The 14,594-nt window shown below is 35.3% G+C and overlaps 1 protein-coding gene across 2 annotated transcripts in view; it reads right to left on the bottom strand.

Annotated features, from left to right (window-relative positions):
- Nucleotides 1-14,594, bottom strand: part of Cad86C (Cadherin 86C) — a 36,705-nt gene that overhangs the window by 10,311 nt on the left and 11,800 nt on the right. For both annotated transcript variants that reach the window (XM_065360814.1, XM_065360813.1), the window contains 11 exons: nt 10,510-10,751; nt 10,233-10,316; nt 9,991-10,116; nt 9,640-9,904; nt 9,359-9,551; nt 4,676-4,766; nt 4,437-4,589; nt 4,025-4,334; nt 3,733-3,908; nt 3,555-3,651; nt 3,208-3,330 (listed from right to left, as the gene is read on the bottom strand). In XM_065360814.1, the coding sequence (XP_065216886.1) occupies nt 3,208-3,330; nt 3,555-3,651; nt 3,733-3,908; nt 4,025-4,334; nt 4,437-4,589; nt 4,676-4,766; nt 9,359-9,551; nt 9,640-9,904; nt 9,991-10,116; nt 10,233-10,316; nt 10,510-10,751 (1,860 nt within the window). The remainder of the gene's footprint in view (nt 1-3,207; nt 3,331-3,554; nt 3,652-3,732; nt 3,909-4,024; nt 4,335-4,436; nt 4,590-4,675; nt 4,767-9,358; nt 9,552-9,639; nt 9,905-9,990; nt 10,117-10,232; nt 10,317-10,509; nt 10,752-14,594) is intronic.

Genomic DNA, 14,594 nt, shown 5'->3' on the forward strand with positions numbered 1-14,594 from the left:
ACTCATACAACATATGGCATGAAAGAATTGTATCAGCAAGGATGAGATTGAAAAAAGACTTTCTTATAATAATCGGAGTATATGCACCAGAAGAGGGAAGAGAGGAACAATGCAAAGAGTTCTACGAGCAACTACAGAGGGCAGTACAAGCAGTAAATCCAGAAGATAAATTGATAATAGCAGGAGACTTGAATGCTCAGGTAGGAGATAAGAGTGTAAAGACAGTAACTGGCAGGCCCAGACCCACTCACCAAGTTACCGAGAAAATCTTGGTGGGCCGCGACGTATTTGGGCCAATTAGGTAAAAACTGGGATGCTTAAAAAATTCCTGAATGAATTTTTATGCTCAGTGTCCTGCACTTTAAAAAAGGGGAGAAAAAAATTTGGCTGATTAATGGAGGAGCCCAAAATCAGGAGGCTAAAATGGGATATCTCAGTAGACCACGTGTTCAATGGGTCCGGCCCTGGTAACTGGTATGTATGGGACAGAAGGAATGAATACAAATGGGAAGAGACTGATAGATTTTTGCACTTTCAATGGACTAAGAATCATGAATACATTCTACCAACACAAAAAAGATCACAAGATGACATGGAGCAATACAAGAGGACAAAGCCCAATGACCAACCATTTTATAGCCAATGAAAATGCCGCAAAGAAATTCTTGGATGTAAGAACATACAGAGGTCTAGAAATAGGCACTGACCATCATTTTGTTCAGGGAGTAATGAGAATGGGAACAACAAGAATACCAGCCAGAAAAAATGAAAAGAAAATCAACACAAGAGCCCTGGATGACCCAACCAACCAATGGCTGTACCAAAGATGGATAAACAATTAAACATCATAAGTGAAGAGATGCCAAAAAGCCAGGAGATGAAAGAAGAATGGACAAATATCAAATCCATTGTGATAAAAGCAGCAAAAGAAAGCTTAGGCATAATGGTTCCTTGCAGAATCGGGACAAAGTGAATAAAGAATGGGTGTGATTTAATACCACGACAAAAAAGGGCGTCAGCACGACAAGCATAGGCACTTTCACGCCAGAAAAATCATTTCCACGACTAAATTGGAAATTCCCGACAATAAAGAGCTTACCCCGACATAAAAGGTACTCCAACGACAAAATAATGTATCAAACAACAAATTAAAAAATTCACAACATTTAATTACTTTCCACTGCTATATAAGGCAATGCACGACAAAATTTTTCTATCAAAAACAGGCATTTCACCAACAGAAATAAACGTTTCAAAATATTAAAATGATACCAAAAAAACTAAGTAGGTATGTAAAAAATTGCTCTTTATAGAAGTAATGTTTTGTGGACTTTGATGGGTGACCCCCCCCCTTCGTTTTTTGACCTCAGGTACGAAGTGAAAGGGGGCTAGTTTGCCCCCCTCTGGTTCCGCGAAAGTAGGAAAAACTTGAGAAATTGTGAGAAATTCAAAAAAGTTAGGAAAATACAAAAATTCCAACAATATTTTAGTTTCAGTTTTCAAAAATTCAAATTTTTTACAATCATGAATTTAATTATCGTTTATTTGCCGACAAAATCGCCGATCTATCCTCAAAATTCTCGTTTTTCCCCTAAGATTTTGCCCTCGCTTCGCTTAGGTCAATTTGGTTCTCTTCTACTGAGTCACAATTTCACTCAAATGTTTTTGAAAGAAACCCTCAGTTGATTATTTGTTAAAATTTGTACAAAATATAAACGTAATTGAACTGATAATGTTCTGTTGTGTATGAAATTATTTTGGTCATGAATACTGCTTATCTCGTTATTAAATCGTAGTTGTTCATAAATACTTTATTGTCAGGCGTCATCTGGCGCGGAACTTCATAATTTTTCGTCGTTCATTCATCTTTTATGAACAAAAAAATGCTTGTCGTGATGACGCCCTTTTTCGTCGTGCAAACAATATTTCCCCATAAAGAATTGGGACAATAAAATCCAAGAACTCATACAAAATAAAAGACAGGCATTTAGAAAATTCATGAGCACAAAAAGTGAGGTTGATGGTGAAGAATATCGAAAACAGTTGACAAAAGTTAAGAGAAAGTCTAGGAAATTACAGAGAGAGAGAGCTGGGAACATTTCATCACATTCCTGGAGCATGACACATTGTTACCTTAATGCCAAATCCGAGTATGTCCATACAAAAAAAGTACAATTTTACACATCACTGATAAGGTTCGGAAATGCTCGGAAGGGTTCGTTGAGTTCTGATTGAACATCGGTCAGCTTCCTGCATCTTCGGTGGTGCATTTTAACTGTACTCAGATGCAAATGTTTAAATTCAGGGCTTCCCAGAGTCTTATCAGTGACGCAAAATGACGATGTTTTTTTGGATGGACATACTCGGATTTTGCATTAAGGTAACGACATACAAGTTATGGCCAAAGGTGTATAAGATCATAAGGAGAATTGACACAAATTTTAACAAAAGAGTAGGAAAGATTGGAGAAATCATGTCAAGAGGATGGAGGAAACAAGATCACCAAAACAGGTCAACAGGTCCTCCAATAAACACCAACGGGAAAGAGAAGCAGAGGAAGACCTAGGAGGAAACTCACTGATACCTCAGGCTCATCCTAAAAGGTTCCACACCGTAGCAGACAGGCCAACAAGCCTACTGTTCACAAGGAAACGACGATGATGAAGACGACGACGAACGTCATTTGATGAGATTTTGTGGGAATTTCAAGTTTCAAAAATCTTCTGGAGGCTCCAGAACTGCTCAAAACGAGATGAAACCATTTCCAATCGATTTGGCAGGTCGAAAATAGGGTATATCTCAAATTTAAGCTTTCTAGGTCAATTTGATGAAATTTTGATTTTTTCCCACATTTTTGGCCCAAATCTGATCTTCAAAAATTCACCAAAAATCGAAAAATGCACTTTAGCTCTTGAAATTTTAGCTAGTGATGAATTTTTTCACGCTATTTCGATCTAGATTTGTCTAGTTTGAAAAATGTTGGGCGAGTCTTATGTTGGAAGGCAAAATCTGCGATTTTGGTGACCTGTCAATCAAAATGGCCGCCATTTTGTTAGCAGGGCCAACTTTTTTTTCAGTAAGTTGGCTTTGAAATGTTCCTTAGGGTGTCCCCTTTAAGGTGAAAGTTGTCTGAGAGGATCCGGGGGGGAGTAATTATTACTATTGTTCTATGCCAGATTATTAATTATTGTTGGTGCTGCTACCTACCTAAATCGTAAGCTCGTACTGTCAGCGTATACACGTTCGACGGACCGGATGAGCTGCTGACTGCCTGTCTGCGTTTTCTTAATTGTGCCAGCGAGTCCGAGGAATATCTCACGGTTAGTTCGCCTGCGCGCAGAATTAATCAATTAAGTATGTAATTTCAATCACGAAGATGTCATAAAGATGTTCGGCAATAATTATCGACATCGCGCCGTATAATGAATTATACAGTAAAAAAAAAACAGAATGTCGACTCCGAACGTTTCGAGAATGATAAAATGCGATTAATTCTCAGCTCGGTCGAGCTCGCATATAAGAAGCCAGCAATAGCAATACAACGACACACGTACCAGTTTCCGAATTCAGGATGAATTTATTATTATAATTTCCGCTGATTATTTCGTATCGGACGATATTATTGGGTGGTTCGGCGTCTTTGTCTATGGCCTGGTTGAACATACAAATTAGTCATACGAGAATTGGTCAATAAAATGGTACAAATCTGACAGCTCGAAGGCTCGAACTTACTTTGATGAAAGCTCTGGTCGAGAAATTCTTCAGATCGGCAGTCAGAGTGAAATGAAAAGGAGCATCTTCGAAAGTGGGTGTCTCGTCGTTCACATCCAGCACTCGTATGATGATCGGTACAGTGGCTAGTAATCCAACCCCTTCCATATCTCGAGCTTCTACCGTCAAGTGGTACTCTACACATGATCATATCAAGATGAAAAAAGGGAACAAATTATTAGGTACCTGTAGACTGGTTAAAAAAAATAAATAAAAAACATCCACCCACAGTTCGACGATGGTGGTAACTCACCCGAAGCTTCTTCCCGATCGAAACCGTGATTATCGGAAGCCAAAGTAATAACACCGGTCACAGAGTTCAGTAGCAAAGAGCTATTCCTGAATCCGAGCACACGAGTATAATGTACCCGGCCAAAAAGCCCCGTATCTGTATCGTTCGCTTTGACTTCGGTGACGTAAGCGTTGGCTGTGGCATTTTCGGGGATCTGAGCCATATAAATGGTACGTTCGAATTGGGGTGGATTGTCGTTGACGTCGTTTAAATACACCAGCACGGTCACTGAACTGGACAACGATCCTGGATCGAGTTCTCGAGCCACTATCTTACAAGAAAAATTAACGTTTGATTTTGATAGGTACTCGTGTGATGGTTTTTGGGTTGGGAGAGGAAAGAGGGATGGTTGAAGGGGATATGGGTGGCTTACCACAAATTCGACGCTTTTTCTGATATCGTAGTCGAGTAACAGGTTGCTTCGGACTCGGATGGTGAACGAGGCTTTGCGTTCGACGATATTGGGCGAGATTTCGAATGTGCCGTTGTTGTTTTCTAGGATTAGGGAGAATACGCCTTGTTTGCCCTGCGAAAAAAAAAAGATGAAAGAGAGTAGAGATAAAGAAGGAAAAGGTTCCCAGGTATGAGTGTGAGATTTTGGGCGATATTTACCATGTCATCGTCGTGAACTTGAGTACTGTAAGCGTCACTGAATACTAAGGCAGCTCCTTGGGGACTGTTTTCATCCAAATGACAGACGTAGCTGTAGACAAAATGTACAGAATAATTATATGGATCAGGTGGAAATAGTATTTTCAAGCTCTTGGGCACGATTTACCGATGACCCAAAAGATACTCCCAAGAAAATGATTGGACCGGATTATATGAGAGTGGATTTGGACATAACGAGAATTAAATTTCAACAGATCAAAGTTTTTACAGGATCTGATCGGAGCAGTTCCTGGTTCTAATCTGATCTGATCAGATCTGAAAACCTCAAAATGTAATTTTTTTGGCCAAAAATTGAACCCATTGTTTCCATTCCGCCCTCCCCCTCTTTGAAAGTGCTCGTACTCGGTTACTTTTCAAGTACTTAACCAAGTTATTCGATGTTTTTTTCAAAATCTTTGTTACTAAAGTTTCTTAGGTAGGTATTTGGAAAATAAAATCAAAAATTTAATTTTTTCAAATCTTGCCATCTTGGCATTACTTTTGAAAATGTCTTGCCAAAAATTGCTAAAAATTGTCGAGTGTTCACAAAAAAAATTCCAAATTCTCACTTTTTCTCAAAAATTGACAACAATTTTTGCTTTTTACTCAAACTGCTGAAAAAAAATTATTTTTACCTAAAAGGTGCCAAAAATTGCTGAAAAATAGTCTCATTTTTTTGCTAAAAATTAAGCTACAAATGAGATTTTCTTTTTTCAAAAAATAATTGCTTAAAAGTCTCGTTATTGGTGAATATTTCCAAGAAAAGCCCTGTCATTTGTAAAAATCGTCAAAATCTTTTTTTTTGGTCAGAATTCATGCCAAAAATGTTCACTTCTATCTCTGTCAGAAACTATTGAAAAGTTTTGTCTTATTATCTTTTGCAAAATGGTTTCACTTCACTGACAAAAATTTGGAAAAAATATAATTTTTTCATAACAATTTCAAAAAAATCCTGCATTTTTGCTGAAATTGTCAAAGTCCTAATAAAGTTTCGTCATTATGACATTTTAATTGGAGCAATGATTGTTTCGATTTTTTTTTACGTTTTTATAATTTAAAAATTTTGGCTTTTTTAATTATTTTTTTCTATACTTACTTGCATGAAAATATTTTGTACCCATCTTGTATTTTTTTTGGCTACTTTTTCAAACTTTTTTTGGTGTCTAAGGTTGGTAAAGTTTTTTTTTTTTTTTTTTTTTTTTGGGAAAAAACTGAATTACGAGCCCCTACTTTTGAAAATACTGAAAATTTTGAGCTATGGATGTGTCTAGTTCTTTATTTCTTTTTTAATATTTTCATCGAATTGAATTGTTTGAATTGATAAAAAAAAATGTTGAAATGTCATCAAAATAGTTTAAATTTACTGAAAATTGATGAAACGCTGTAAAAATTGAACAAAATGTCCCAAAATTTCAGACTATGAAAAAGATAAAAAATATTCGAAGAAAAAATGATCATACACTTTTGTAGAAAAGTAAAAATGAGATCGTGAAAAAATCATCTAAAGTATCATAAGCAGCAGTGAAATTATCACAAAAATCTCTTGGAATCTACCAGAAGTACATGTAGATGGATTTCAGTGATAATAGACTGATTCACTCCTAAATTTATGAAAAATCCTGACGTGATGGAATTTTTTCGTATTTCTTTCTCGACGATGAGCGCGAAAAATTCTGTCACTTTTAAGCTGGTGTGATTTTTAAAAAAAGGTCATCTCCAGAGTCATCCAGTGCCATCAAAAGCTTATCCCGTTTCATGGTTACAAAACCCTGCATTTGGCTAAAATTGTCAAATTCCAACTTTGTGCCAATATTTCTCAAAAAATCTCCAGATTCAGTCAAAATTGCCACAAAGTGTTGTTTCTTGCTATAATTGCAAAAAATTCCAAAATTGCCCATTTTTGCTAAAAAATCGTTAAAAATTGCTGAAAATTGTTGCTTTTTTGACAAAGATTTCAGAAAATCAATTTTTTTTTTAAATTGCTCAAAAGTCTCGCTTTTTTGACACAGATTGTCAAAAAAGTTCCTCCTCTTATAAAAGTTGTCAATATCTTGTTTCTTTGCCTGAAATCACCATAAATTCTCACTTTCATTTTGAAAATTATCAAAAAGTCTTGCTTTATTATTACCAAAAAAAAGTTGCCAAATAGAATCATTTTTCTGATGAATAATTCCTGCTTTTTTTACTGAAATTGTCAAAAATCTTAATCAAATATTTTCATTACATACCTATTAGATTTTTATTCAAACGTTTGTTGTTCCACTTTTTTTGTTCATTTTAGTTTAATTGAATCCGATTTGGTTACTTTTTAGCTACTTTCCGGCTACTTTTTTCGACTGTTTTTGGTCACTAAAGTTACTTTTTTTTGGCTAGGGGGGGGGGGAGATGGGAATTAGCACAAGCCCTGTACGAAGCCAAACTGTTTGGGAAGCTCAGGGATGTCTTTTCTTAACAAATGGGTTTGGTATTCAGAATACTTAGTTGAGATCAGAAATTGAAATGTTTTTAGCTTTTTGCTCCCTTGAAATTTGTCACATTTTATGATTTTCTTCCAACTGGTGGGGGGGGGGCGAAAGGCTTTATACAAGAAAGCTAATATTTTTTTAAGAAAGAAAGAAGGAATTTCCTTGAAAAGGGGCTTAGACTCCTGACTCAGAAGTGAGAAATTTTAATAAAGATTTTGACCTGGAATTTGCTTTTTCAATTTTTTGCAACTTTGAGGGGCTTTATTTAGAAAGGCAACACAGCTTGGAGGATTATTCTTGAAATGGGGATTATTCAGAAAAGTTATTACGGCGCAAAAATGGTATATTTTTAGAGATCAATTGGATTCAATTTTTTAGCTGAGGGGTAACCACTTTAGAAGGGAGGGGGTACAATTTTTAACCTTGTAAAATATAATAAAGGGGTCATTCCACGTCAACTGGACCAAGAAGTGGTAGGGGGGTTCGAGGATTTTCTTGAAATTTTTCCTGTGGAAAGACCTTCCGAAGTAATAACCAATGGTGCAAATTGCAGCCCTCTAGCCCATTTTTAAAGGCAGCCAGGGGGTGTCAAAGTTTTCAGTGAACCTAAAATAATATCCATTTCAGCAGTGGATTACTCGATAACCGCGATACCTACCAAAATAGAACTTTTCGCCATAGTTAGGGATTTTGAAAAGCTTTTTGGTGATATCATAAAAATCAGTGTTGCCACTTTTTTTCGTACAAAAAATTAGCTCAAAAAGTTTCGAAACGTAGTTTTCATATCGTTCCGACTCTCAAAAATACTGAAAAAAATACATTATGGACAACTTTTTATGCTGAACAACATATTAAAAAATTGGGATGGTAACATGTTGCAAAGTCGATTTTAAAAAATTGAAAGTTTACAAAAAAGTGTGATTTTTCTATTTAAAACATGAAAAAAAGTTTTGATAGGTGAAGTTGACCCATTTGACCCCTATTTTTACGTATCCGTTGAAAAAGTTGAAAAAACCCTTTCACTCAATGAAATGAACTCCTCACAAAAAAATCTAAATTGGAAAAAATTCAATTTTCAAATTTAAACGTCAATAAAAGTTTAAATGTATTCAGTCGTCTTATTTTGACCTCTTTCTGACGTATTTCATGAATAAGTTGATAAAAATTACACTCACAACAAAAAAATAAAAATTCGTTCATTTTTTGAATCTTTTCGAATTTTGATTTTTTTGTGAGGAGTTCATTTCATCGAGTGAAAGGGTTTTTTCAACTTTTTCAACAGATACGTAAAAATAGGGGTCAAATGGGTCAACTTCACCTATCAAAACTTTTTTTCATGTTTCAAATCAAAAAATCGAATTTTCTTGCAAACTTTAATTTTTTTAAAATCAATTTTGCAACATGGCACCATCCCAATTTTTTAATATGTTGTTCAGCATGAAGAGTTGTCCATAATATATTTTTTTCAGAATTTTTGAATGTTGAAACGATATGAAAACTACGTTTCGAAACTTTTTGAGCTAATTTTTTGTTCGAAAAAAGTGGCAACACTGATTTTTATGATATCATCAAAAAGCCTTCCAATACCTCTCTAACTATGGGGAAATGATCCATTTTTATAGGAATCGCGGTTATCGAGTAATCCACTGCTGAAATGGATATTATTTTAGGTTCACTGAAAACTTTGACACCCCCTGGCTGCCTTTAAAAATGGGCTAGAGGGCTGCAATTTGCACCATTGGTTATTACTTCGGAAGGTCTTTCCACAGGAAAAATTTCAAGAAAATCCTCGAACCCCCCTACCACTTCTTGGTCCAGTTGACGTGGAATGACCCTAAGCCGAAAGCTAAAGCTCTAATTGGTTCTTGTTTTTTTGTTTTTTTGTTGTTGTTTTTTTTTTGTTTTTAATTGATGCAAAGGCTGAACTTTATCTTTTGATTTGACATCCCTGATCTGAACAGATGTAATCACCTCAGAATTTTGATTGGATTAGATCTATCCAAATTTGATGTGGCCCAGTTTTTTTCCCTGAGTGGTCAAATTCTCAGAAATTTTGAGCGATGGAAAAATAACATATGGAATTTACAAGTTTAGATTCTTATGAGGGATTTGAATGAATCTGGGATGTTTTAAGGGTTTTCAAAATCATAGAAGACGAAAATTTGAATACAACACTTACTGATCGTTATCAAAGTACGGTGGAGTATTCCCAGCTTCAGCCAACAGTAAAGCTATAGTCGCAGTGGTGGACATAGCCGGCGGTTCTTTTATATTGGATCGTTGCTCTTCGGCCAAAATGGTCAGCAGAATTGGTTGATGAGATCTGGCTATGGCAGTAAGCTGCTTCAGAGGTTTCGCCAAAGTTATTTGTCCTGGACATTAAAAAAAATCAGAATTCAGCACTGTGAATTATTTGTTCATTAATTTAAGGCCAAATAGTGGCTTCTCTCGGCCTCCTACCTGTTAATCGATCGATGTTGAAAAAAATGGTGAAAGGATTGTTTTCTGAGACGATTCCGTAGTTGATAGGTCTGGGATTGCCTCGATCTCCATCGATGGCGGTTACTTTGGTGATGAAATCTCCCTGAGTCAAGTTACTCCTTAGTTTAGTGGTTGGTTCTGTGTTGATGAAGATCGGAGGAGTGTCTTGGACATCTTCTACGATCAGGATGATCTCAAATCCGGCTATATTCCTGGAATCGACTAATTTATCCGTGTACATATCCTGCATGAATCGACATTTCCATTTTAAAATGAGAATTTCATAGATAAGAATGAGTGACATGGACGAGGAATACGAGAAATATTTACCAAAGCGAATATTTGCAGCTTGTACATATTTTGCGTTTCAAAATCTAAACCTCTTCTCAACGTTATTACTCCGGTTGTCGTTTCCTGAGATGATCTCATTCGACCAAAATCCAATACATTGGATCCCTATAAGATGGAGAAAAAAAATCAAGGAGTGGTTGGAAAAAGATTATTATTAATATTTATGCGAATAGGATTAGTAGATTTACTACACAGTACACATAAAGAACGAATCGACTTACTCGAATCTCCAGAATAGCCGGTTTCTTGTACTCTGGGTTTCTTCGAACGATAACGTATTCGAGTTCGGTTCCAGGTTTAGTATTCTGCGATATAGATAATGACATTAGGTACATAAATAAATATTAAAATATATATTTTCTTAAAAAACCGTGACAGATAGAAACAGGACGATGAAGACGAGAAAAAAAGAACGAATTCGTTCGATAGTCGAGATGAAGCTGTGCAGGTATTTTACAGGTAGATGACAACGAGGTGTTAAGGTGTGATTTATTTTACCTCGGGTAATATAATAATTCCTGGTAAATGTGGAAATATGTTGGTGATATCAACAGGTGCGTCGGTCGCCTCGATGGATACAGAAGCGGTAGTAGTGTCACCTTTGGTATCACGTACGGTAAATCTAAATTTGAATACTTGTCCTACCATCAGTACTCTTTCCAGGTAAACGTTCGCCTCGCAGTAGGTCGAGTTCACGTTGCATGGTAAATTTTCCACCTTTACGACGTAACTGCCATAATCTGTAAAAGATGTGGCGTTAATTAGCGACTTCAGACTTGACTTGGCAATGTCAGACTAGACATAAGGTGAAGTTCTAGGTGAGATGTGTAGGTACTCGTACTGTGGTGCTTGTCTTGGATGAAGTGAGAAAATAAGCTACAGATGAAGTGTTTGACAGGTTAGAGCATTAAGATTGCAAAGGGAAGTGACTGGTGTTTGGAATGAATTGAAATTTTTGCATAATTTAGTATACCTGTGATGGGATTGGCAAGTTCTGAATAAGTAATGAAGATACGAGCTTGCAGAAATGCTCGATTATGGAATCATAAATCTATGTACAAAGAATAGGCAAATTTTCGGGTCAGAAATACGTAAGATTATCTGTCTAATTGAAGAGAAATTGAACGAGATACTGAAGAATTGAAGCCTTTACGATGCACAGTGAGACCAACTGAGCAAAATTTAGGATTAGGGGGGGGGGGTCAAAACCACTGATTAATTTTTAAAAACTTCGAAGTACAGGGACTAACCGAAGTGGTTTCTCAGGAAGAAGGGGGAGGCAAATCGAAGACAAGATATAAAATATTTTTAATTTTAGAAAAGACAAACGAATAGGCTCGAGCGAAACGAAGGCAAAAACGTGGATTATGTTTTTTATCTAAGGAGTTTAGCCTATATTTTTTAGTATTGCACCCCTTGCCGATCTTCCGGGACAACTTTTTTCTTAAAGGGGGAGTCCTAAGGAACATTTCTAGCCCTTGTCCTAAAAAAAAAGTGGCCCTACTTAAAAAATGGCCGCCATTTTGATTGAAAGGTCAGCCGAAATCGCAGATTTTGCGTTCCAACATAGGACTAGCATACAATTTTTTAAACCGTTCGAAGATAGATCGAAAGAGCAGGCAAAAATTCATTACCATGTCAAAATTTCAAGTGCTAAAGTGACTTTTTCGATTTTTGGTGAATCTTCAAAAATCAAATTTTGGCTAAAATGTAGAAATTAGTTTGCAGAATTACCTAATTTCGGCTTTCCAACGCCATTTGATGAAATTTTGTGGGAATTTCGAGTTTCAAAAATCTACTGGAGGCTCCAGTAATTTTCAAAAAATTGCTGGAGGCTCCAAAACGACTTGAAATTTACCTGCAGTCGACTTCATAGCGTATTGAAATTAGTTTGCAGAATTGATTTTGGCTTTCCAACACCATTGATGAAATTTTGTCAGAATTTCGAGTTTCAAAAATCTGCTGGAGCCACCAGAACTGCTCAAATCGGTTTGAAACAGTTTCCAATCGATTTGGCAGGTCGAAAATAGGGTAAAGCCCAAATTTCAGCTGTCTAGGTCAATTTGGTAAAATATTGATTTTTTCTCACATTTTTAACCAAAATTTGATTTTTGAAAATTCACCAAAAATCGAAAAAGGCACTTTAGCACTTAAAACTTTGACATGGTGATGAATAATCAGCATCATGCAATTGGATTTAGAAAATTTGGGGCTGTGTGGATGTCTTCTTCGGAAGTCAGAATCAGAATAGTTGGGAGGTGGAGGGAGCATTAATATCGAACTGATTTGATTATGTTTTATTCAAAATTTTGGAGTGAAGTGTTCTGAAGAACGTTGATTTATTACAATTAAACCTTTTTGTTCTCATGTTCCAAGTTGTTTTTTTTTTTTTTTTTTTGAAAAATTGAATTGAAAGAAATGGGCTAAGGGTAGGGGGGGTCGATCTTGAGAAATCCATGATATTCGGAACGAATCTTATTTTTGTCGATTTTACACGTTATGTCTGATGTATTTTTTTTCACATTTCATATATGTAAATAGTTTTTCAGAAAGGGGAGGGGGAAAAATCGCTAAAACCGTCGGTTTTTGTTACCAAAATTTCCAACTTCAGCCACTAAAATTTTAGAGGTGTTTTTTTTTTGCTCAATGGATTTAAAGAATCCCCTCCCCCCCACAAAAGAGCCACAAACAGCCGATAATTTTCGGATCAAACAAAACAGAGTCGAAAAAGCACACAAAAGTACCTGATCACCCGGACAAATTTCCATTACTTACTGAATTCCATTTCTTAATTTTGGATGAATTTGGAAAAATTCAAAATTGTCTGGTTTTTCTTTGAAAACTTGAAATTTGGTCAAATTTAGATGAAAGGTGTTATTCAAATCTTATTTTACTTTTTGAATCAATTATTGAAGCCTGAAGGTGGATTTGAACCCTTTTAGAGCCTCCAGATAATTTTTGTATTTTCCTATGATAAAAAAAATATGCTAAATTTTATTTCGTTTTTTTTTTCGCAAATTTCACAAAACTGGACTATCTAAAAATGTGCTGAAAGAGGCTCCAAAAATTGATTCAAGAGATCAACAATACTTAAGACATCAAAACCTCAATATCATTAAATTTTGATAATTTTCACAAAAAATAGGTAGTCTACCTACTTATTATTTGAATTTTCAAAAATTCGTCAAACATCGAAAAATGAACCTCGACATGTAAAATTTTGATGGTTGGTGCATTTTTGAACGCCTCAACATCATAAATTTTGACAACTTTTAGTCAATTTTTCAATTTTTTTATGAATAATTTTTCGTACCTAAGTAAGGCGTTAAAATTATAAAAATTTTCAATTTTTCAATTTTTTTTGAAAAATTTTACCCAAGTTGTAAAAATGATAGAACTTGCTGTTTTTTGTTGTTCTTGTTGACAATTTTTCAATTTTTCAAAAATTTTTCAAAAATTTCTCTCAGGTTGTTAGTTGACATTTTTAAATAGTTCTAAACATTTGGAAATTCTGATCGACTTATTGTGTTAAATTTATCTTAGTAGTAACTACAGAAATCCCAAAAAGTAGGGGAAAAAGTGAAAAGTTGAGTAAAAAATTGTAATTTTGAAATTTCCAAAAAAAATGATGAAGTTACCTCTCGAAAATTGAGGTGCAAGTTTGAAAAAATTTTAATAAACGAAAATATGGCACCAAGTATAGATGTAAGCTTTTGAAATAAATGAAAAGTTTTTGCACCTGAGCTTCAGTTGGTTCGCAATTTTGGGTTTTATCTCATGAAAATGTTGAAATATTTCAACAAAAAAAATTGTTATTTTTGGCATTTTTTTGTTCTATCTAAAAATGTTTTTGAGGAAATAGTTTTAAGCTCTGAAGACCCTGAATTTTTTCTTTTTTCCAAAACAATTCTTGTATACTTGATTTTTCCCATAATGAGTGCCCAAAAGACATTTTTATCTAAAAAAAATAACTTCGAACTTGATAATGATAAGTATTTTGAGTACCTGAATTTTATGATTTCAAATTTTTTTTGGGGGGGGGGGGATTCTAGTTGGGACGTGATGATTTTGATGCAGAAAGAAGCAGAATTTTATAATTTTTCAAAATTTGTAGCAACAAATGAGATAAGTCTGCCACTTCCCCCCGCCATAGTGGAATCAAAATCAAATGGAGGGGATATGAAAATTTTTCTATTGTAATTGAGCTTTTGAGGGGCTGAATATTTTTTTGTGCTGAGTGCAAATTTCATATCCTGTCTGAACCATTCCTCCCCTATGGTAGTTAAAAGCCCTCCCCCCTCTGTTTGGTGTGAAAATTGGAAAAAATTATAATACCTTGTGACATATCGTTTGTTAGGTTTTTAGGGGTGCTGAGTCCGAATATCGACTTAGTTTTTTGACCTGAGCCTCTCAACCCTTTCAGCGTTGGCATAGTCTCCTTGAGAGTGGGAAGGAAGGGGGAGAGAGGATCAGAAATAATTCAGGAATTTTCAAAGAAGTCTATTTGGACATTCGTGTATACATTCTGAAAGATCCTAAGTCTATATTTGATATTTGTTTTGGAGCAGGGGCACTTTGGGAGG

The sequence above is a fragment of the Planococcus citri genome, chromosome 4 (genome assembly GCF_950023065.1).
Source record: "Planococcus citri chromosome 4, ihPlaCitr1.1, whole genome shotgun sequence".
NCBI classification, from domain to species: Eukaryota; Metazoa; Arthropoda; class Insecta; order Hemiptera; family Pseudococcidae; genus Planococcus; species Planococcus citri.